The sequence below is a fragment of the Panthera uncia genome, chromosome E1, assembly GCF_023721935.1.
Source record: "Panthera uncia isolate 11264 chromosome E1, Puncia_PCG_1.0, whole genome shotgun sequence".
In the NCBI taxonomy this organism is placed as follows: Eukaryota; Metazoa; Chordata; class Mammalia; order Carnivora; family Felidae; genus Panthera; species Panthera uncia.
Genome location: NC_064814.1, coordinates 36,670,057 through 36,694,212, shown reverse-complemented (window position 1 = coordinate 36,694,212; position 24,156 = coordinate 36,670,057). Strand labels below are relative to the sequence as shown.

Here is a 24,156-nt window from a genome sequence, read left to right as displayed (position 1 = left end):
TAATATAATATAATTAATATAATATAATTAATATAATATAATTAATATAATATAATATAAATCAGAGCCTGATAAGTACTAATGAGAAAGATAAAGTAGGGAGGAGATCTAAAAAATGCTGGGCATTTGCGGACGAGGAATTGTGTTTTATCAAAGGGTGGTCAAGAAAGGCCTTGCTGAGAAGGTGGCTTTTGTGTAAAGACCCAAGAGCTGAGGGAGGTCAGAGAGTCAGCCAATTAGATATAGGAGGAAGGGAGAGGATCCCAACTTAATTACCTTGAATCCTTAACTGCATATAATCAGCTCACCTCTCATGTTGACCAAGAGCTATCAAAATTAGGTTAATTTCTGAAGAACCCTCAACAGATAATTAAATACTCAAGATTTAGTGAAGCCTTTAAGCATAGGTAGCAGGGGCTAGGAGAATGGGGGAAACGTATGGGAGAATATTGCAGTGGTGTTCTGTAACTTACAAACTTTTTCAGAGATTTCCTTAATCATGAAGGCAAGGAGTTGAGTAGTTTTCCTGGTCAACTCCCTTCCTTCTGCATCATATAATGACACCTTCAGTGACAGATGGTTGGCATCTCTCACTATGAAGTAACTCTTAAAACTTAATTTGACATCCTATAAGTTGAGGAGAAATAGTCTGTGAGGCAGGAAGCCCTTATGGAATATGGGGAGACCGACGACCATAAAACAGGAAGGTAAGTGGTGTGAGCCTCAAGTATTTTGGGTATTGCTTAGTTTCCTTGCAGTTTGAGCATCCCTTATTGCTGGTTTCCTGAGGTCTTCTGATGTCTCTGCTCTGCCTGTAGTTTGCCTGTAGTTTGCTGCAGTATAGGATCCCAGTTCTGTTTACACATGGAGCTTTGACTTTCCTGATTCTCTAGTTTCTTGATACTGGGGCCAAGGTACTCTGACACATTACATCATGGACTGGATTGAACAAAGAAATTTTAATTCAAGATATTAATTTTCCTTTTTTCTCCTCAGCATCTGTGAGCGTGTGACTCCCCGGCTATCTCATGCCAACTCGGCAGTGGTGCTTTCAGCAGTAAAAGTCCTGATGAAGTTTCTGGAGTTGTTACCCAAGGACTCTGACTACTACAATATGCTGCTGAAGAAGTTGGCCCCTCCACTTGTCACTTTGCTGTCTGGGGAGCCAGAGGTGCAGTACGTCGCCCTGAGGAATATCAATCTAATTGTCCAGAAAAGGTTGGGAAACCAAGAATTGGTGATTAAAGTGTTTGTGATTTTGAATTAAGCTTAATAATATCAATATTAGAGTGTTAAGTTTTATTGATTTTTATTTTTAGAAAGTGTTTATTTTTATTTTTTTAAAGATCACACTTTTTTTAAAAAATTTTTTTAACGTTTATTTATTTTTGAGACAGAGAGAGACAGAGTATGGATGGGGGAGGATCAGAGAGAGAGGGAGACACAGAATCCGAAACAGGCTCCAGGCTCTGAGCTGTCAGCACAGAGCCCGATGCGGGGCTCGAGCTCATGAGCAGTGAGATCATGACCTGAGCCGAAGTTGGACGCTTAACCGACCGAGCCACCCAGGCACCCCTATTTATTTATTTTTGAGACAGAGTATGTGTGCAGGGGGGGCAGAGAGAAAGGGAGAGAGAGAATCCCAAGCAGGCTCCACGCTGTCAACTCAGAGCCCAGCACAGGGCTTGATCCCATGAACCGTGAGGTCACGACCTGATCCGATATCAAGAGTCGTATGTCAACTGATTGAGCCACCCAGGCGCCCCTAAGTTGTTGCTGCTGTTGTTGTTTTAATGTTTGTTTATTTTTGATAGAGCACAAGTGGGGCGGGGAGGGGCAGAGAGAGAGAGAGATGGAGACAGAATCTGAAGCAAGCTCCAGGCTCTGAGCTGTCATCGCAGAGCCGGATATGGGCCTCAAACCCATGACCTGGGCCAAAGTTGGATGCTTAACCAGCTGAGCCACCCAGGCACCCTCCCCCCCCCCCCCCACTAAGTTCTTTTTAATGTATGGAAATGAAAATGTTGAATGGCTAAGCAGCTTGTCCAGGGTGAGGAGGCTAATAGTTGTTTTTGGAGTGTCCCTGTGATAAATACATAGTGCTGCTCTCCAATGTAGTTGTTTTCTGAAGGGCTTCTTAATAGTATACCAGCTTGTGCCTGCTTCATACAGTTCAGGCTGTAGTTTAGAGCCAGATTGTTCTTCCAGCAGTTCTTAGCAGTATGTACCCTAACCCTTAAAAAATTTCTACCAAAAGGGGAACTGGTTAGAGGGATGTACAGGAAGTTTGTGAGGTTTTGGGGATGGGGAGGAGTGAGTAGAGAGCAGAGAGACACAGATTAGATATTAATACAGACTTAAAAGGACATGTCAATATATGCCTCACCTTCCTTATCTTGTGTTTCTGTGTACCGCAGGCCTGAAATCTTGAAGCAGGAAATCAAAGTCTTCTTTGTGAAGTACAATGATCCCATCTATGTTAAACTAGAGAAATTGGACATCATGATTCGTTTGGCATCCCAAGCCAACATTGCTCAGGTCAGATGTAAAGCAGACTCAGGTTTATAAATCACGTAGATCTTAAGGTCTGGCCTTCAGAAAAAGCAAGGCCATGAAATTGCTTTTTGAGAATCCTTAATGATTTTCTACTTCCTGGATTTTTAACAGGTTCTGGCAGAATTAAAGGAATATGCCACAGAGGTGGATGTTGACTTTGTTCGCAAAGCTGTGCGGGCCATTGGGCGGTGTGCCATCAAAGTGGAGGCAAGTGTCTAGTGTAGTTGTGATCACATTACAGGATTCGGAGTGTTCTCTTCACTCCTTTCTTTAAAATGGGTTTCTTAAGTTTATTAAAATAATAAAGCACATAGGTAAAATTCCCAGAGGGAATCATTTTTATCTCTTTGTAGTTTCAGTTATTTTGACTACTCCCATGTTTCTAAATAATATGCTAATGGTATTTATTGATTTACCAGTTATACACATTATCTGTTAACTTTGTGCTGTAAGTACCATTCTTCATGTACCCCACTGTTCCTACTTGAACCATCCTATTCTCCAATACTTATATCATGAGGTTTTTTGCTCCTGTATTGATTATCTTTGTAAATTGAGATAATATGCCTTCATTTATTTTTCTATTGACTAAAAGTTAGAAAACTCACCGTGCATATTATGACCAAATATTTAGGGCCAGTAGAATACAAATGATTGTATTTTCTTTCCTGTAGAGACTTTTATTTTTTCTGGAGTTTCTATAATGGCCTTTCTTTTTTTCTTGCATTATATGTCTTCATTGCATCCCTATCTTCTTCCATCCAAACTTTTCAAGCATAGTATCAAATGTGTGTAAGCCTTTTTTTGTCCTAATCCCTTGTCTCTTCAGTCCTCTGTCCTCTCACTTGCCCCAGTCTGGCTTACTGCTTTTTTGGCCTTTGCACAGCCATCATTCCATATAGCTTCTCTTCATAGCTCCTTGTTGTTATTAGTCTTCTTTAATAGCATTCCTTTTTGTGTGATTGCCATAGCTTCTTGAGTCTCTGACAATATGAATTTACAGTGTTTTGTTTCTGCAGTTTAAATTTAATTGTCTGGAGTATTGTACGGTGACCGTTGCAGGTCTATATATAATTTTTTTTTTTTAATTTTTTTTTTTTAATGTTTATTTATTTCTGAGACAGGGAGAGACAGAGCATGAGTGGGGGAGGGGCAGAGAGAGAGGGAGACACAGAATCAGAAGGAGGCTTCAGGCCCCGAGCTGTCAGCACAGAGCCAGACACGGGGCTCGAACTCACAAACCGTGAGATCATGACCTGAGCCGAAGTCGGACGCTCAACCGACTGAGCCACCCAGGCGCCCCCTATATATAATTTTTTAATTGAGGTGTATACCATGCTTATAGTAATTTACAGCCCATTTAAATTGTTTAAGAATGAGATAACAGAAAAGATCATCAGGACTTCTGTGAGCACAGGCAGGGCTGCTGACGAACAGGTTTCTGCTTTAGGGCAGGGAGTTGATTTTTACTTGGAAGTCCTCTGAAAGAGCCTCTCTGTGACCCGAGAGGGGGGATTGATTTTTAGCTTGGTTGCAGCCTTCCAGTAGGTGTTAATGGGCTATAGCTTATATTGTTCTCCATATTGTCCTCCATTTGTTTTTCATCATTCAGGAATTTGTTGAAATTAATGAAAACGTCTGTTCGCTATGATGTAGTGGATTCGGAACTCCGTATTTGTTCTTGCTACTTGACTCTATGCACTTCTGCTTAGAGTCAGAGGATTGGACCATCTGATTTCTCAAGGATACTAAAATAATTTGCACAGTATGTCCAGTGCTTCATGGGAACAGAAGGAAACAGATGCTGTGTCAGAGAAGCATCTATGAAAGCCATGTTCCTAATTAGCCTTCCTTTTATTAAGACAGTGCTGCTTTGTGCAGTTACCATTGATAAATCATTTAACCAGAAGTTAATTACTTCTGGTTCTGATCGCTTAGTTCAGATATTTAATGCACTCTGTTACTCCACTGAGAAATAGGAAGTCTATTTATTGGATCTTGATACATCTCTTTTGTCACCATTCTTCACATTCTTTTCTTACTGAAGTATAGCCACCCATTTACTGTTAGATAATTTTCGGAGATTTTGGTAGCATTAAGAGTCATTTTGTGCTTTTCATTGCCAGTCTGTCATCACCTTATTCACTTCTTTTGCAAAGCTCTAGAGTCATACAAAATTATCTCTCATTCCAAAGTTAAAAGAGATTTTTTATCACTGAAATTACTAGAAAGTGTTCTCCATCTGTATTCCTAGAGGCTGTTAATGCCATGTATTGTGACTAATGGGAAAGTAGTCCATAATCTGGAAGGGATAAACTTCTGATGGCTTTCACTTCTTCCTTTGACTTGGGATGCCCAGGTAGGAATATGAGAGCATGTGAGGAATGAACTTGGGAAACATAAGATCAGCCTTCTAGCAAGTGCTCTCTTATCTCAGGTTGCCTGGATTTGCTGGAGCACTTTTTCTAGACCTGATTCAGTCACGAAGGTTATCAGTTGGAAAGAGGTGCCTAGCCCAAACACACTTATTAGGGCCGGAGAAGAAATGATGGTCTGTTTCTAATAAAGCATTCACGGGAAGGGGGAAGAGCCAGTGAGGGAATTATAATAGACTTTCTGTATAGCCTCTGAACCAAGCTGCTGCTTGCATTCAAGAATGCCGCTGCATTCTCTCGGGGCCTCTTACCTTTTTTAATGTGTAGTTGGTTTCAGAGATATGACAAATGAGAAATAAATGAATATTAGTTTAATGCTAAGCTGCGAGAGAAGGGCCTACCTAGCAAGTTTAGGGTGTCTTTAAGAGTTAGAGTTGTATTTTTATAACTGTAAAGATAGGTGTTTCTATGTTGCTGTAAGTATTCTGAAGTGAAAAAATATGTATAATTTTGTTATTAAGTTGGTTAGGTTAAAGATTAAGCAGTAAGCTGCTCAGTCAATAAATAGCATTAGAAAGGCAGTCCAATAGTACTGTTTTTTTCCATAACTTTTGCCTATCTTTTGCCTGATTTTTTAGTAGATTTTACTCCACTCCTCCCCCAGCTTTATTGGGGTGTGATTGACAAAGTTATATATATTTACAGGGTGTACCTGTTTCTTCAAGGAAGAGATAAACCCCTGGTCCTTCTTAGTCAATTGATTTTATTTGTTTCAGAGAGATTAAGGCACTAAGTTCTCACTTCCCAGTCTTCTGTTCTGTGGTGTTTACTACAGATCAGGGTAAGATACTGATATGTGTCTCATCCCTTAATTTAAAAACAAACAAATGTATTTTTCCTGCTAGGAAAACCATATGTGTTTGCTACATAAAATTATATAAGCTAATTTAAATGAAAATAAAACACTGTTTTCTCCTACCCCTGTTCTACCCTCCCAGAGATGATATGGACATGATTTTAAATCTTTGTCTATTTAGTCTTTCATACACCAGTGTACTTTTTACAAAAATGAGATGATTCTAAAAATGCTATTTACTTTTGTGGTCTGCCTTTTTTATTGAATTAGGCATGGACATTTTTCTGTGTTATTAGCATTTTATATCATTTTTAGTGGATTATAGACATGATGTGTGATTGCTTCTAATTTATTTAGCCTTTCTCTTATTGTAAGACCTTAAAGTTCCTGCTCTTTTTCCAAATAATGACATAAAGAGGACCTTATAACCAAGTTTCTGATCTCTAGTGGAGGTGAACATTGTTTCATTTATTAGCCATTTGAAATCACTTGTTCATGTCCTGTGACATGTCCTTTTTCCAATGAGTTATCTTTTCCACAATGATTTTTTAAAAATCTCTTATAATTAAAGATATTAATCCTTCACTTTGTAGCAGTTGTTTTCCCAATTTGTTTTCCTTTTGATTTCATTTGAAGTTGCGATTCACAGAAGTTTACGTTTCCTTGTGTAGTGAGTTCTGTTTTGTTGTCAGGGGTTCTTTAGTGGTACACCTAGAAGATTGTGCTTCACCTCAAACTTCTATAAAACCCACTGTTATTTTCTACTTTTATGGAAAAGATTTTATTTTTTACATTTAACAATATTTTCAATAATTAAAACAGAAGGAATTTTGGTGAAAAATATGAGGGTGAGGGTCAAACACCAGACCAAACCATCTTTTCCTTACTGTTAGGAAATGTTGTCTTATACTAAATTTTGTAAGTGTATATTCTGTATTTCTCTGTTTCTGGACTTTTTTTATCTGAACAGTGATTGGATGTTTAATCTTGTTCTTCTGCCATACTGCTTTAATGGTAGGTGTTTTGTTTTGTGTTTTCCTCTTTAATCAAAAGCAATATGGTTGAGATGACAATTTGCTCAAAAATTACTGTTCCAGAGGTGCCTGAGTGGCTCAGTCAGTTAAGTGTCCAATTTTGGCTTAGGTCATGATCTTACAGTTTGTGGATTTGAGTCCCGCGTTTGGCTCTGTGCTGACGGTTCAGGGCCTGGAGCCTGCTTCAGATTCTGTGTCTCCCTCTCTCTCTGTTCCTCCGCCGCTCGCTCTCTCTCTCTCTCTCAAAAATAAAGATTAAAAAAAAATTACTGTTCCAGACTTAAATATTTCTCAGATATTGATGCATCATGGGAAATAGCCTTTTGTCTTTATTATAATAATGATACAAAGGGCTCACTAAATGTTAACTTCATATCAAACTCTGTGTTAAACACTTCATTTGTGTTATTTATGATAATTTAAAAAATTTTTAATGTTTATTTTTGAGAGAGAGAGAGAGAGAGCATGAGTGGTGGAGGATCGGAGAGAGAGGGAGACACAGAATCTGAAGCAGGCCCCAGGCTCTGAGCTGTCAGCACAGAGCCCGACTCAGGGATCGAACCCATGAACCGTGAGATCATGACCTGAGCCGAAGTCAGACACTTAACCAACTGAGCCACCCAGGCGCCCCAATGTTATTTATGATAATTTAGAACTTATAGCAGTCTATATCCTACATACTCTATAATTTATCACAACTTATATGTGATAAATTTTTCTAATTTTGCTGTTGCAGTAACCACACAGGAATTGCTGAAAAGGAATAAAATAGAATCCAAAAATGGAAAAAATACGTAAAAGATGGCAGAATCATTTCATGGTGCAACAGAATCATCACATAGCCTTAAGATGCAGTTTTGTTTTTATTAAATTGCTTGGAGTGGTTTAACTTCGTACCTTTAAAAGATTATATTCCAAAGTTTTCAGGCATACACTAAAGTGAAATTGATTAATGAGCTGTCATGTACACATCATCCATTTTGAACAAGTATCAACATGTTGCTGTTTTTATCTTCTCCCTTATTCTTCAAGGGAATGAAGTGCTATTGTATTTTTGTTTTTTAAGTAGGCTTCACGCCCAACACAGAGCCCAACCTTGAACTCACAACCCTGAGATCATGACCTGAGCTGAGATCAAGAGTCAGACACCCGGGGCACCTGGGTGGCTCAGTCGGTTAAGCGTCCGACTTGGGCTCAGGTCATGATATTGTGGTTCGTGGGTTTGAGCTCCGCGTCAGGCTGTGTGCTGACAGCTCGGAACCTGGAGCCTGCTTCAGACCCTGTCTTCCTCCCCCTGCGCTTCTCCCCCACTCGTGCTCTGTTTCTCTCTCTCAAAAATAAACATTAAAAAAAATAATAATAATAATAAAATAAAGAGGCCCCTAACCAACTGAGCCACTCAGGTGCCCCAGTGCTACTGTATTTTTTTTTTTAATTTTTTTATTCTTTCTTTATTTTTGAGAGAGAGACAGATTGCGAGTGAAGGAGGAACCGAGAGAGAGGGAGACACAGAATCCAAAGCAGGATCCAGGCTCTGAGCTGTCAGCACAGAGCCCACCATGGGGCTGAGTCCCAAAGATCATGAAGCTGAGCCAAAGTCGGATGCCCAACCGACTGAGCCACCCAGGTGCCCCAAGTGCTATTGTATTTTAATATAGATCCCAGATATGATCTTACAAAAGTAGTCTAATGTGTATATCTAATAGAGTATGTCCCTAAAAAAATACATTGTCATGATACCATTACTATACCCAACAACTAACAATAATCCTTTATCTCATTGAATACCCAGAACATGTTCAATTTTCCCTAGTTGTCTTTTTACAGTTGGCTTGTTCAAATCAAAATCTAAAGAAGATTCACATGTTGCATTTGGTTACTATGTTTCTTAAGTCTTACTTACTTGAGGTGCCATGTATTGAAGTGATTATATCATTAGGTTTATACAGTTTTCCAGAGTCTGGATTTTGCTGGTGTAGTTTAGTGATGTTGTTTATCTCATTCTGTCATCCCCTGTAAATAATTAAATCTAGAGGGTTGGTAATGTTCATGTTCAGTGTTAGGCAAAAGTATCTCCTTTGATGCTGTGTACTTTCTATTGCATCTTATCAAGAGGCATCTAATGGAGTGACCCATCAGAGTGCATCATGAGATATGATAAATTTTAAGCTTTGATTTTTAGGGTCTCTTGTCCGAAACCTTTCCCTTTTTAAAAACTATGACCTAGGGACGCCTGGATGGCTCAGCAGGTTAAGCGTCCAGCTTCAGCTCAGGTCATGATCTCACAGTTTGTGGGTTCGAGCCCCACGTCGGGCTCTGTGCTGTCAGTTCAGAGCCTGGAGCCTGCTTCGGATTCTGTGTCTCCCTCTCTCTCTGACCCTCCCCCACTCATGCTCTGTCTCTATCAAAAAATAAATAAACGCTAAAAAAATTTTAAAAAACTATGAGCTAGAGTTTTAGTACATTAGTTTTATCACTTGTATTCTCCCATATTCCCTTCATTAATAAAAGGTTAATAGATCCAATTCTATTTTATAAATGAACTAAAGGCTGTGGAAAATTGCAGTTTATCTGAGGCCATAGACTTTCAGTTAGATAGTTCAAAAGATGGCAAATTTTCCTTAAGAGTTTTTTGAGCCACAGATAACTTTGAAAATATAATGAAAGCTATGAATCCTCTCCCTGGAAAATATGCTTATATGCACATATGCAATTTGGCAGTTTCATTTCAGGAAGTTTGTTTTATTGGTTGATTTTAATTTTAAGTAATCTGTACACTCAGCATGGGCCATGAACTCATTACCCTGAGATCAAGAGTTGCATGCTCTTCCTCTAGCTGAGCCAGCCAGGCACCCCTCATTTCAAGAGGTTTAAAGCCATGAATTCCAGATAAAGATCTACCTTGGCTTATTCTTTCCTCCTACCTTGACATAATTCTTTCTTCTCATTTCTATTCTCGTGGCTATCCAAGATGATACAATTATCATTTGATCCAACTCGTTTGTCAAGTATATTTTTGCAATGAATAAAATTTGGGGTTTATCTGGAAATTCTGTGTATCTCCATCAGATAGCCTAGCCTGTAGTGTAGCTTGGTCAAATTAGGTGCCTGATCTTTTAGTTTAGCTTAGTTGGTGTACATGTATGTCACAAAGCTATTTTTATATTGAGGTTGCATTATTGGAGAGATCGTCTGACTTATCATTTATTGTGTTCCTCTTCATAGCAATCTGCAGAGCGCTGTGTGAGCACATTGCTTGATCTCATCCAGACCAAAGTAAATTATGTGGTCCAAGAGGCAATTGTTGTCATCAGGGACATCTTTCGGAAATACCCCAACAAGTATGTACAAATACTTCTACCCTCTTCTTCCAACCATATAGGAAATGTGTAAGGCACTTTGAAATTGGCTAGGTATAAATTATTCTTTGTAATGTAACTGGTCATAATAGGATATTTTGTTAAAAATCCTATTAAAATGGATACCTTATGAAAAATAACTTTTGTTTATTTAAAGTTTTTTTAATGTTCATTTTTGAGAGACAGAGAGAGAGGGAGACAGAATCTGAAGCAGGCTCCAGGCTCAGCACAGAGCCCGACACAGGGCTCAAACTCACAAACCGAGAGATCATGACCCGATCTGAAGTCAGACGCTTAACCGACTGAGCCACCTAGGCGCCCGAGCCTGTGCATTCTCTTAACCAAAAGCCTTTATAGTTTGGTGGTTTGGTTTAGGGTACCTTGTTGGTCATTTTTTTTTTTTAGCCTTCATTGTTAAATACACTTCTCAGTTGTGCCCTCAATAACTATAGTTGATTTTGTTATATCAGGTATGAAAGCATCATTGCCACTCTTTGTGAGAACTTAGACTCGCTGGATGAACCAGATGCTCGAGCAGCTATGATTTGGATTGTGGGAGAATATGCTGAGAGAATTGACAATGCAGATGAGTTACTGGAGAGCTTCCTGGAAGGTTTTCATGATGAAAGCACCCAGGTAAGTTCTCACCTGTGTCCTGTGTCAGATCTTTTGGGGAAATTTTCAGGGAAAGTAAAGGTTGAGCACTTACGTGTGTGTGTGTGTGTGTGTGTGTGTGTGTGTGTGTGTGTGTGTTGAGAATTGGTGACCTTTTCAATTGTGCTGATTTCTTATGGAGCAAATCTGCCTTAGACCAGTGGTTCTCAAACTTTAGTGAACCTAGAGTTTGTTAAAGCACAGGTTAGGTTGCTGGCCCCACCCTTGGAGTTTCTGACTCAGTGGGTCTGAGATGGGCTTAAGCATTCTCATTTCTTACCAGGTTCAGGGTGCTGCTGCTGCTAGTGGTCCAGAACCACACTTTAACAACTAATGGCTGAGAGCAGTAATTAGCACTTTTTAATTTTCTGTCACTGGAAGATGATGACCTATTCCTGTTCATAATGGTTGTGGCTCATTCCAGCAGGTGTTTTCGCTTAGAGCTGGGGTGAGGGCTGGCATGTGCAGTTTGAAAAGATTCTCTGGATAGCTAGATTTCTTCCCATCTTCTGTCTCTCCTCTACCAAAATGGAGAGACCTGACCTTGGAACTGTGGGCACAGAGAAGCAGATAAATTATAAAACCCTTTTCCCCTGGCATTTGCACTCATTGCAAATTGAAGGTCATGTATGTAATCCACCATAGTAATTTTATTTTTTTATTTTTATTTTTTTAAAAATTTTTTTTTTCAACGTTTTTTATTTATTTTTGGGACAGAGAGAGACAGAGCATGAACGGGGGAGGGGCAGAGAGAGAGGGAGACACAGAATCGGAAACAGGCTCCAGGCTCCGAGCCATCAGCCCAGAGCCTGACGCGGGGCTCGAACTCACGGACCGCGAGATCGTGACCTGGCTGAAGTCGGACGCTTAACCGACTGCGCCACCCAGGCGCCCCCACCATAGTAATTTTAATAGACCTTTACAAGGAACGCATACAAGCCTATAGCTTTGTGTATGGTTCAGCAGCCCATATTTTTTTTTACATTAAAAAAAATTTTTTTTAATGTTTATTTATTTTTGAGAGAGAGAAACAGTGTGAGTGAGGGAGGGGCAGAGAGATGGGGAGACAGTCTGAAGCAGGCTCCAGGCTCTGAGCTGGCAGCACAGAGACAACTCATGGACCACAAGATCATGACCAGAGCTTAACCAACTGAGCCACCGTGGCACCCTTCAGCAGCCCATTTTTAATTAGCTGTGATCTGGCATAGTTTTACTGTTTTTTGGCTCTTGCCCTAGTATGACAGATAATTCCCTAATTTCTCCCCAAGTTGTATCTTTTGGTGGAAATGAATATAAAGGATTTAATAAATAAGCAATTTTTTGTGCCAAAAATGCAATTTAGGGACAAGAGGCTAGTGAGTTTGGGTTGTTGTTTTTTTAATTAATTTATTTTTGAGAGAGAGAGAGAATGAGTAGGGAGAGGGGCAGAGAGAGAGAGGGAAAAAGAGAACCCCAAGTAGGCTCTGTACTGCCAGTGTGGAGCCCGATGCTGGGCTCAAATTCACAAACCTTGAGATCATGACCTGAGCCAAAACCAAGAGTCTGATGCTCCACTGGCTGAGGCACCCAGGCTTAGAAAGACCAGGTAGTAATTCGTAGATGGGTAAGCACTACTTTGGAAATAATGGTAGGGAGTAATGTAAATGCCTTTCACTTTATCTGTTAAATTACATCCCCATAGGTGCAGCTCACTCTGCTTACTGCCATAGTGAAGCTGTTTCTCAAGAAACCATCAGAAACACAGGAGCTGGTACAGCAAGTCTTGAGTTTGGCAACACAGGTATGAAATCTAGAAAAAGCATGGGTTTGATTTGTCTGCTTTTATATTGAGGAAATCATGAAACTCTGAGAAGATTCAATTTGGGGGGATTTGTTTATTTATTTTTACTTATTTATTCACTTATTATTTTAAGTAGGCCCTATGCCCAAGTTGGGGCTTGAACTCACAACCCCAAGGTCAAGAGTCACATGCCCCACTGACTAAGCCAGTGTGGCACCCCTCATTTGGGAAGATTTTAATTGGAAAGGGCGCAGTCTTTAGATCCTGTTAAAATATAACAATAGTGCCTCTTATACATATAACATCGAATATAGTTCGGTGCCTTTTAAATGAACTGGCTCCAGTTTCTGTTGAACTTAGATGGGCTTAACTTAGATATTTTACTTTTAATGAATGACCTACAGTGTGAAAATGACATTGAGTCTCACAGTACTGGGTGACTCACTTAAGTCTCACTCCTTCTGGGTGACTTAATTTCACCTTCTAAATGAAAGTACAATGATTTAATATTGGTAAATGCCTCAACAAAGGTCTCCGATATTGTTCTTTCTACCTTCTAGAATTGATTGCCTTTCTCTTTAAGTAATTTCAAAGTGCTTATGCTGCCTCCTTAATTATTCGATATTTTTGGTCCTCCCTAGGATGAGTTTGATTTCAGAAATGTGGCAACTGGAGGCCACAGATGTATTGTCACCATTTTAGGTCCACAGAAATCAAAACAATTATTTTATCTAGTGTAACTAGTATAGCAATCATCAATTCATCATAATTTCGTTATGTTCTTAATTGAATTTGAGAACTGGCTGGCTATAGCAGGCTGTCAGAAGTTCAGGTGTGTGTCGACACATGGAATCAGATTTAGATACTCAGTTTACCATTTTTCTTATTCATCTCTATAGTGGTAGATAATCAAAATTTGAAATCTTTTCATAGTACTTTTATCTGTTATCTTTCCTATTATTAATTTTACATCTTTTAATATATATCTGTAAGCATTCTTTGAAATGTTTCTTTAAAAAAAAATTCCCTTTTAAACATCTTCCTTTGCCTGAAGCAAAGCAATTTCTATAACCATCAAGGCAGTGGTTATTTAATTCCTGTATTGAATTAAGCATTCTAGGCTTTTTTTTTTTTAATTTTTTAATCTTTATTTTTGAGAGAGAGAAATAGAAAGCGTGAATGGGAGAGGGGCAGACAGAAAGAGAGAGAGGGAAACACAGAAGCTAAAGCAGGCTCCAGGCTCTAAGGTGTCAGCACAGAGCCCGATGCAGGGCTACAACTCAAGGATCTCAAGATCACGACCTGAGCCAAAGTCAGCCACTTAGCCAACAAAGCCACCCCAGTGCCCGAGCCTTCTAGACTTCTTAGTGTAGACCCTTGATCACCCACTTGTATCTGTGTTAAGGTGGATTTACAACAAGTTTCTAAAGAGAATTTGGGCCTTGCTCTCTCTCTCTGCTTATCTCTAGATAGGGATAGTCTTAAAATCAAGCAAGTGTCCTTGGTAGGTTCCATTGTAGTCACCGGTTCTCAACCCTATCTCCATCTCCATTGTCTGTTGAAGGCCTATGGGTCTGTATTTCAAAGGCGTCACAAGAGAGCTGTATTTTGGATTCTTGTCAGATTATCTCCTGTTATTTATCAAAATTTGCCTGAGATAAAGTGTTTAGGGAGGATTGCTTAAATAATACAAGGACTCTCTGTTCTTACAGATAAAATTTGCCACTGAATCAAGCCAGACTGGTAGAGAGCTGGTTATCTAGACTGCATTGTACCTGACCCTTAATTAAGTTACATTTACTAAATTATACCGATACATTCATCTAATAGTAGGGTTGTCATGAGAAACTATCCTATTTGGATCTGTTGTCAAAGTCATTTGTTATTCCATTATATGTTTTTTTTTCTTTATGAGGTTCCATCAAACAAATTCCTAACCAGTTTTGGATTCTCCTAAGCATTGGTAGGTATGTAGTTAACTGACCCTCTGAATGGCTTATGTAACTAGATTTCGTGTTCATATGAGTTGGAAACTTTAGAGTCAAATTTAAGGATCTCTTGTAGAAAATGTGTAGGTCATTGTGGCATGCATTTTTCTGTTTCTAGTTCTGATTTATGCTCTCTAGTCCTGGATGCATTTTTGGAAGCTTTGCTAAGTCCTTTTCTGGGACTAGGGCAGGGTATAAGTAGACCATCAGATATTCCTGATTGAGACTTTTTGTACAAGGACTAGTATAAAATCTTTAATAATAACCATTTTTGTTGGGCTTACTATGTACCAGGCATTCTTGTAAGGACTTTACATGTTAATTTAATCTCAGTAATGGTTGATACTGTTATTATTCCTATTTTATAGATGAGGAAATTGAGACATAGGCCCAGTTAAGTATGTAGCAGAGTGAGGAGTCAAACCCAGGTAGCCTGGCTCCAGAGTCTTTGCTCTTATCTATCATGCTGTGCTGCTTCTCTAGCCTGAAGGTCAGGGATGACTTTGAGACTGCGTACTCCTCGCTTTACCTCTCTGAAGCACTATTGTGCATAAGCCAGTACATGCAAGTGAACTTAGTGGTTTTAAGATCATTGTAGGTGATTATTTCATATTTGGTTGTAAATAATTATTAAGCAGTTTTTCTAGCCAACCCTTTTCTGTCCAGTTAATGAGATCTGAGGAGTTAGCATAAAAGAACAGCACATTGGTATATAAGTCTTTTCCACTGGAAGTTTTTTTCTCTGTTTTGTGCCCTCCACCCCTACCCTCCAAGTTTGTGAAATAAGAACCTAATAACTTGTTAGGTACCGATATTAGGAACCTAATAACTTATTAGGTACCAATTTCAGTTGAGGGCAGTGTGATCTGCTAAGTTGTGTTAATTAAGTTTATTTATTTTAAATTTTTTTTTAAGTTGATTTATTTTGAGAGAAGGACAAAGCCTGAGTCCGGGAGGGACAGAGACAGAGGGGGTGAGAGAGAATCCTAGGCAGGCTCTGCACTTCTAGTGCAGAGCCTGATGCTGGGATTGAACTCACAAAACGTGAGATCATGATCTGAGCCGAAGTCAGATGCTTAAACAACTGAGCCACCCAAGCATCCCTAAGTTGTGTTCATTTGAATTGGGTGATGGGAGTTCTATTTCTGCTACATCCCTGGTTCGAGACGTGCCTGAGCAAATTTCTTTTTAATACTGTTCCTTTCCCATTTCAACAATAGAGTTAATTAATACTGGGTTCTTTTGTGTGTGTGTTTTTTTAACCTGTGCTGATAATTCAGTGAAGTAATGTGAAATATTTATGCTTCTAACTTCATTTTTATTAAATAAAACCATTTTTTATGTTAATTTTTGAGAGAGAGAGAGGCAGAGTGCAAGTGGGGAGGGAGCAGAGAGAGGGAAACACAGAATTCGAAACAGGCTCCAGGCTCTGAGCTGTTAGCACAGAGCCCGATATGGGGCTCGAACTCAAGAACCATGAGATCCGAAGCCGGCCGAAGTCAGCCTCTCAATTGACTGAGCCACCCAGGTGCCTCTGTGCTTCTAACTTTAAATAAAATGGTGGTTAATTAGAAATATTATTACAGGAAAAGAAAATGAACCCTTGAATCCAAGGCTTCATTTCAAAGGTTTGTCTTCTCTGCTTTGGTAGCTATAGAGCAATCAGTTAAGAATACACACAGAAGTGTCCAGACTTTAATAATTACCCTGTATAGTATATTCAAGAAAAATTAAGATGAAGACTTCTCTATGAGCTAGAGAACACCATCATCAAAATCACCTGTGCTGCTTGCTGGAAATGTAAATTCCTGGGCCTGATCCTGACATAATGAAAATTTCTGTGATGTGGCCCTAGAATCTGCCACTGAGTGACTTTCCTGGTATGTTACAATGTTGATGCATAGTACAGTTTACTGTTTTAGAGCATGCCTGGTAAGAATTATTTTGGAAGCTCTTAAATTTTTGGAAATGTACTATTTTTCTGGGGCACCTGGGTGGCTCAGTCAGTTAAGCATCCGACTTTGGGTCAGGTCATGATCTCACAGTTCATGAGTTTGAGTCCCGCATCAGGCTCTGTATTTACAGCTCAGAGCCTGGAGCCGGCTTCAGATTCTTGTCTCCCTCTCTCTCTGCCCCTCCCCCACTCATGCTTTGTCTCTGTCTCTGTCTCTCAAAAATAAACAAACATTAAAAAAAAAAAACAGTCATACTCCTGGTAATAAAAAATGTGGTATTCACACATACATACTCACACACACACAATAGAATGTTACTCTGCCATGAGAAAGAAGGAAATCCTGTGGTTTGCAACAACATGGATGGACCCCACAGGCACTATGCTAAGGAAGATAAGTCAGGTAAAGAAAGCCAATACTGTTGGTTTCACTTATACGTGCAACATAAAAATGCCAAATTCATAGAAACAGAGTAGGATGGTGGTTACCAGGAGCTGGGGGGTGATGGGGAATGGGGAGATAGTGGTCAAGGATACAAGCCTCCAGTTAGAAGATGGATAAGTTCTAGGGATCTAATGCTCATCATAATGATTATAGTTACTACTGTGTTATATACTTGAAAGTTGCTAAAAGAATAGATCCTAAATGTTCTCACTACAAGAAAGAAATGGTAATTAAGTGACATGATGAATATATTAGTTAATGCTACACCAGTAATTATTTTGCAATATATAAGCATACCAAACAACATATTGTACATCTGAAATTTAAACAATGTTATATGTCAGTTTTATCTCAATAAAGATGACTAAAAAAAAAAAAAAGAAAGAAATGTACTATTTTCCCAGATCCTGGCCAGGAACTAGGGGGGCTAACAGAAAAGCAGATCCAAAACCAAATTTTCCGAATCACCAAACATGGAATGGCACCTTAAAATCATAAAAAGTTTCGATTTTTATGTCACATGTCTTGACTGGGCCTGATTTATTGTGGCCTCCGTATAAATAGTGAGGCAGTGTTGACCAGCTTACAGTAAGCCTAACAAATCAGCCCTCAGAATAGCAACATTCGAACAGTGAAGATCCTTGCCTGTTCTTTAGCTTCAGGCTTTGGAAAATTTGCACTCATTTCTCATAGGACCATATTTTTAAAGTGTGTGTCTATAAAGATTTACGGTGCATACACCCTTTAATTCAGGGATTCTATATGCAGCATTTTGCCTTATTGCCGTGTTTTGAATTTGTGGAGTATAGGGAGACTCCAAACTTCTATCATAGATGTACATAGTTTTGTGAATCCCCACAGGAATTAATTAATTAATTTTGCATTTGGTTAAGTATGTACATAATGGAAGAGAGAAATAATTTGAAGTAAAAAGTAGTCAGTTTTCATCCATACATTATTAAATTGTATTATAGTTTAATACCTCAACAATATTACTAATCTATGAAGACAGAAGACTGAATTTTCCTGGGCAAGTAATGTGCAGTATTCATTTTAATTGTGTATAATAAAAAGCATAATTAGTATACAAATTTTAAATGGTGTGCTTTGGGGATTGAATATATAAATTAAGATTTAACTTTTATGTATCAACAAAAGCTGGGGTGGGGATTGCTTTCCTGACCTGATACGTCAAAAAACTGGTAGTCTATTCTTTTAAAAAATCAACTTGTTTCGGGTGCCTGGGTGGCTCAGTCAGTTAAAGCGTCAGACTTCAGCTCAAGTCATGATCTCACAGTTCGGTTCGTGTGTTCAAGCCTCACATCAGGCTCTCTGCTGTCAGTGGGGAGCCTGCTTTGGATCTTCTGTCTATTTCTCTGCCCCTCCCCAGCTCATGCGCGTGTGGGCACTCTCTCTTAAAAATAAACATTAAAAAAAGTCAACTTACTTATGTTTTTTGATGTTCAAACTTTGTTTCCAAGTAAAATAAGTAAGGAGATTTCAGCCTATTTATAAACCAATTACCGGACTTCTCAAAAACAAAACAACTTATGTAAATTGAATATTATCACTGTTTCCCTTTTTTAACCCTGGCATTTCAAACACTACAAACATTTTTATATGCTATGTAACACAACCTATGAATGTGATCAATATTCTCTTGAGTTATATTTACCATTTTGATATTCTGTTAACTAACTTGCCGTATTGCAGTGTTCCTTATGCTTTTTAAAATTTTTATTTGTTTGAGAGTGAGTGGGCGGGGGAGGGGCAGAGAGAGGGAGACACAGAATCTGAAGCAGACTCCAGGCTCTGAGCTATTAGCACAGAGGCCAGTGTGGGGCTCAAACTCAAGAACCATGAGATCATGACCTGACCCAAAGTCGGACGCTTATTAACCAGCTGAGCCACCCAGTGGCGCACCCTTACGCTTTCTTGTTTTTAACCAGTGGTCTACTGTGGGCACAAGTTAAACAATACATGACTAAGAATAACCATAGGAAACCATGTAGTCAAAACCATTGGGGTCACTGCTAGTATTTATTAAGCAGGGTGTTAAGTGCCTTAAGTGGCTAACTCATGAACCAATTTATCTGCTTACTTAGAAACTCACGTGGAAGCCCTCAAATTGGCCTAGTTTTGAAGAAAACATTTTTGTATGTGTATTTTAAATACAGATACTGAAACAGCGACTTACTGTTGTGGCACTAAAACAGCTGGAATGCCATCATATAGACATACTCTGAGAGGTAGATACCAGGATATTTATCGCTACTTTGTGATGTTCACATAAATGAATGCATGAATGGCAGGAAGGAGGGAGAAAGAGGCAACAACCTAAATGTCCATTGATAGGGCACTAGTAAATAATGTTGCAGTGCTGTATATACTTCCCCAGTATATGCCAGTGTGGAAAATACCTTGCAGAGGAGTATATATAATGTGAAATTGGTTTTATATAAAATGGATATATATATGCTTAGCTCTCTGGAAGGACACATAACCACACTGTTAAAATGGCTATCCTGGGGATGTAAAGTGGGGAAGGGTTGGATGTTTGGGGAGATTTAAAATTTTTATTTATTTTTATTAAAATATATACATATTTTTAAAGATTTTGTCCCTGACACACAAAAAAATTATTTTTTTAAAGATTTTGTTTTTACACACTTAGTGTGGAGCTTGAATGCACAACCCCATCATCAAGAGTCATGTGCTCTACCAACTGAGTCAGTCAGGTGCCCCAGAGACTTATTTTTGTACTACAAACTTTTTTTTTTTTTTTGAGAGAGCAAGCATGAGTAGGGGAAAGGGGCAGAGGGAGAGAGAGAGAGAGAGAGAGAGAGAGAGAGAGAGAGAGAGAGAGAGAATCCCAAGCAGGCTTCATACCTAGTGGGGAGCCTGACAGGGGGTTCAATCCCATGACCCTGGGATTATGACCTGAGCAGAAATCGAGAGTCAGACGCTCAACTGGCAGCTACCCAGGCACTCCGATATGTTACAAACTTCTAATTGTGATGTGGCATTGATGAATTTTTTTTTAGCCATGAGTATGAATAAAAATTATTTTAAAACTACCACAGAAAAAACAAGACCACTAAATTAAAAGGTCACCCCTTTGGGAAATGTTTAGTTCCATGCTCTCCTTAACAGTCATTTATTATTTTAGATAGTAGTACCTCTCATACTATATTGTAGTAATTAGTATTCTGGACTTGTTAAAGTCAGGCACTATGTGTCTTATCTCTTTATTTCCAGGGCCTAGCCAGTGTCTCCATAGGAGATACTTAATAAATATTTGAATGAAGAAAGAAGGTATGGGTGAAATATTTTTAAAATCAATTTCATGAATAATTCTGCTGATGTTTATAGCAGTTAAAAAACATTTTTGGGGGAGGCACCCGAGTGGCTCAGTCGGTTAAGTGTCCAACTTTGGCTCAGGTCATGATATCATGGTTCGTGAGTCCGAGCCCTGCATCAGGCTCTGTGCTGACAGCTCAGAGCCTGGAGCGTGCTTCGGGTTCTGTGTCTCCCTCCCCCTCTATCTCTGCCCTTCCCCTGCTCACACGCATGTACCCTTGCTCACTCTCTCAAAAATAAACGTTAAAAAAAATTTTTTTAAAGAATTATTTTGATGTTCCAAGGCTGTCTCAAGGAGTTAATTTCTATCAGATTAAACTTTTATTTTCCATTTCCCATCTTCCCTTGAATTTTAGTCTTAGAACTAACCCATCTCGATTTATATTTAAATTCTTTGGAACATTAGAGATTACAGAATTATGACGGTATTAAAACTGTGTTGAGTTTAAATATCTTAACAGCCAACTTTATAAATCACTACAGCATTGCCTTAATATAAATCTAACAGGTTGGGTTTCTGTATGGAGAAAACTTCCATTTAAACCTTCTTGCCCTTGCCTTTCATTAGGATTCTGATAATCCTGACCTTCGAGACCGGGGCTATATTTATTGGCGCCTTCTCTCAACGGACCCTGTCACAGCCAAAGAGGTAGTCTTGTCTGAGAAGCCACTGATCTCTGAGGAGACAGATCTTATTGAGCCAACTCTGCTGGATGAGCTAATATGCCACATTGGATCTTTGGCCTCGGTATACCATAAGCCTCCCAATGCTTTTGTGGAAGGAAGTCATGGAATCCATCGCAAACACTTGCCAATACATCATGGGAGGTAAGCAGGTGAACTAGGTTTTGAGTGAGAAGTAACTCTTTTAGACAGAGTTGGTCTTCCTCCTGTTGTTATAGCCTAGAAAAGAACTTGGTATGCATTTTGCAAACTTACTATAATGCCCTGGGGTCTCCATCTGAATACCAGTGACCACATACATAATAGGTGAAGGGCTCTTCTGTGTTCTAATTTGGGAAGTAGATAAGATAACAGCTTTAGAAAATGATGAAGACCTTTTTTTTTTTTAACTTTTTAGTTTATTTATTTTGAGAGAGAGACATGAGTGGGAGACATAAGCATGAGTGGGAGAGGGTAGAGACAGAGGGAGAAAGAGAGAGAATCTCAAGCAGGTTCCACACTGTCAGCAGAGAGTCCAATGTGGGGTCCAAACTCACGAAAAGCTGCGAGATATGACCTGAGCCCAAATCAAGAGGTGGGCTCTTAACCAACTGAGCCACCCAGGGGCCCCATTGGTGAAGACCTTCTAAACTGATAAATTTGAAAGCTGTTTATGTCCCCAGATGAGGCTAGAAATCTTTTCAAGGCTGAAAATTTGGAAAAAAAGACTATACGTACCTTTAGCTATCTTATTGCTTTAGTGTAACTTTGGTAGAAGCTTATGGATAAAGTTAGCAGATACTGCTTTTGTGCTATAAAGCTATTAGTGAAATAATATTTACAGGATTGTTTTATAAGAGCAGCCTAGATTCCTTCCTTCTACTGGCTTTGGGCTCTGTTCTTTTTCTGGCTCCTTAAGGTATAAGGTTAGGTTTGGGATTTTTCTTGCTTCTTGGGGTAGGCCTATACAGCTATAATCTTCCCTGTTAGAACAGCTTTTGCTGCATCCCCAAGATTTTGGTATGCAAAATGAAAACAACTGTGTTTTCATTTTCATTTGTCACCTTGTTTTTGATTTCCTTTTTGATTACTTGGTTAACCCATTCATTGTTTAGGAGCATGTTATTTAGCCTCCATGTATTTATGTTCTTTTCCAGCTTTTTTTCTTGTGATTGATTTCTAGTTTTATACCTTGTGGTCAGAAAAGATGCATATGATTTCAGTTTTTTTGAATTTAGGCCTAACGTGATATATTCTGGAGAACACTTGACAAAAATGTGTATTCTGCTGTTTTGGTATATTCTGAATGGAATGTTCTGCATATATCTGTTAAAAAGCATTCAGTCTAAAAAAGAGGTTAGAGTGGGAGAGAGCCAAAGCATAAGAGACTCTTAAAAACTGAGAACAAACTGAGGGTTGATGGGGGGTGGGAGGGAGGGGAGGGGAGGTAATGGGTATTGATGAGGGCATCTTTTGGGATGAGGTCTGGGTGTTGTATGGAAACCAGTTTGACAATAAATTTCATATACTAAAAAAAAAAAAGCATTCGGTCCTATGTGTCATTCAAAGCTCCTGATTGATTTTCTACCTGGATGATGTATCCACTGATGTAAGCAGGGTGTTGTTCCTTGCTGTTATTGAACTACTATCAGTTTCTTCCTTAATGTGTGTTAATAGTTGCTTTATGTATTTAGGTGCTGCCATATTGGGTGCATAAATATTTACAATTGTAATATCCTCTTGTTGGATAGTTTCCTTTATCATTAGGCAGTGCCCATTTTTGTCTCTTGTCATGATCTTTGTTTTAATGTCTATTTTGTCCATTGTAAGTATGGCTACCCCATCTTTATTTTTGCTTCCATTTTCAGGCTGCACATCTTTAGGTCTGAAGTGAGTCCCTTATGGGCAGCATATAGGTGGCTCTTGCTTTTTTTGTCCTTTCAGTCACCCTGTGTTGTTTTTTTTTTTTTTTTAATTTTTTTTTTCAACGTTTTTTATTTATTTTTGGGACAGAGAGAGACAGAGCATGAACGGGGGAGGGGCAGAGAGAGAGGGAGACACAGAATCGGAAACAGGCTCCAGGCTCCAAGCCATCAGCCCAGAGCCTGACGCGGGGCTCGAACTCACGGACCGCGAGATCGTGACCTGGCTGAAGTCGGACGCTTAACCGACTGCGCCACCCAGGCGCCCCCACCCTGTGTTGTTTTGATTAGAGCATTTAGACAGAGTTGGATGCAGCAGTGCTGTTCTAAGAGGGAAAATTATAGCAATACCTTCCTGAGACTTAACTCAGGAAGCAAGTAAAATCTCTACTTAACCTTACACCTAAAGGAGCTAGGAAAAAAAAAAAAGCACAAAGCTGGTAGAAGGAAGGAAATAGTAAAGATAGAGCAAAAAGAAATAGAGACTTAAAAAAAAAAACAACAACCAAAAAAGAATCGATCCAGGAAACTAGGAGATGGTTGTTTGAAAAGATCAATAAAATCGATAAACCTTCAGTCAGACTCATCAAGAAAAGGAAGAGAAAGGACTCAAATCAGGAATGAAGGAGAAATAACTGACACCACAGAAATAAAAAGCATTAGAAGAGAATAGTATGAAAAATTATATGCCAACAAATTAGACAATCTAGAAGAAATGTATTAGTTCCTAGAAACCTGTAACCTTCCAAAACTGAATGAGGAAGAAATAAAAAATTTAAACAGACCCCTTACTAGCAATGAAATTGAAACAGTAATCAAAAAATTCCCAACAAACAGAAATTCAGAACCAGATGGATTCACAGGTGAATTCTGCCAAATAGTTAATACTTACTCTTCTTAAACTATTCCAAAAAATAGAAGAAAAAGGAAAGTTTCCAAATTCGTTCTATAAGGCCAGCATTACCCTGATACCAAAACCAGAAGAAGACACTACAAAAAAAGAAAACTACAGGCCAGTATCTCTGATGAACATAGATGCAGACATCCTCAACAACCTACTAACAAACTGAATCCAACAATACATTAAAAAATGATTCATCTTGATCAAGCGGGAATTTTTCCAGGGATGCAAGGATAGTTCAGTATTTGTGAATACTGAATACAAATGAATTAACATAATGCATCACATTAACAAGAAAAAGGATAAAAA

At 38.9% G+C, this 24,156-nt stretch overlaps 1 protein-coding gene across 4 annotated transcripts in view; it reads left to right on the top strand.

Moving 5' to 3' along the window:
• Nucleotides 1-24,156, top strand: part of AP2B1 (adaptor related protein complex 2 subunit beta 1) — a 134,207-nt gene that overhangs the window by 43,297 nt on the left and 66,754 nt on the right. For all 4 annotated transcript variants that reach the window (XM_049636588.1, XM_049636589.1, XM_049636586.1 and 1 more), the window contains exons 7-13: nucleotides 997-1,218; nucleotides 2,418-2,538; nucleotides 2,668-2,763; nucleotides 10,047-10,162; nucleotides 10,651-10,816; nucleotides 12,516-12,614; nucleotides 20,930-21,189. In XM_049636588.1, coding sequence (XP_049492545.1) covers nucleotides 997-1,218; nucleotides 2,418-2,538; nucleotides 2,668-2,763; nucleotides 10,047-10,162; nucleotides 10,651-10,816; nucleotides 12,516-12,614; nucleotides 20,930-21,189 — 1,080 coding nt within the window. The remainder of the gene's footprint in view (nucleotides 1-996; nucleotides 1,219-2,417; nucleotides 2,539-2,667; nucleotides 2,764-10,046; nucleotides 10,163-10,650; nucleotides 10,817-12,515; nucleotides 12,615-20,929; nucleotides 21,190-24,156) is intronic.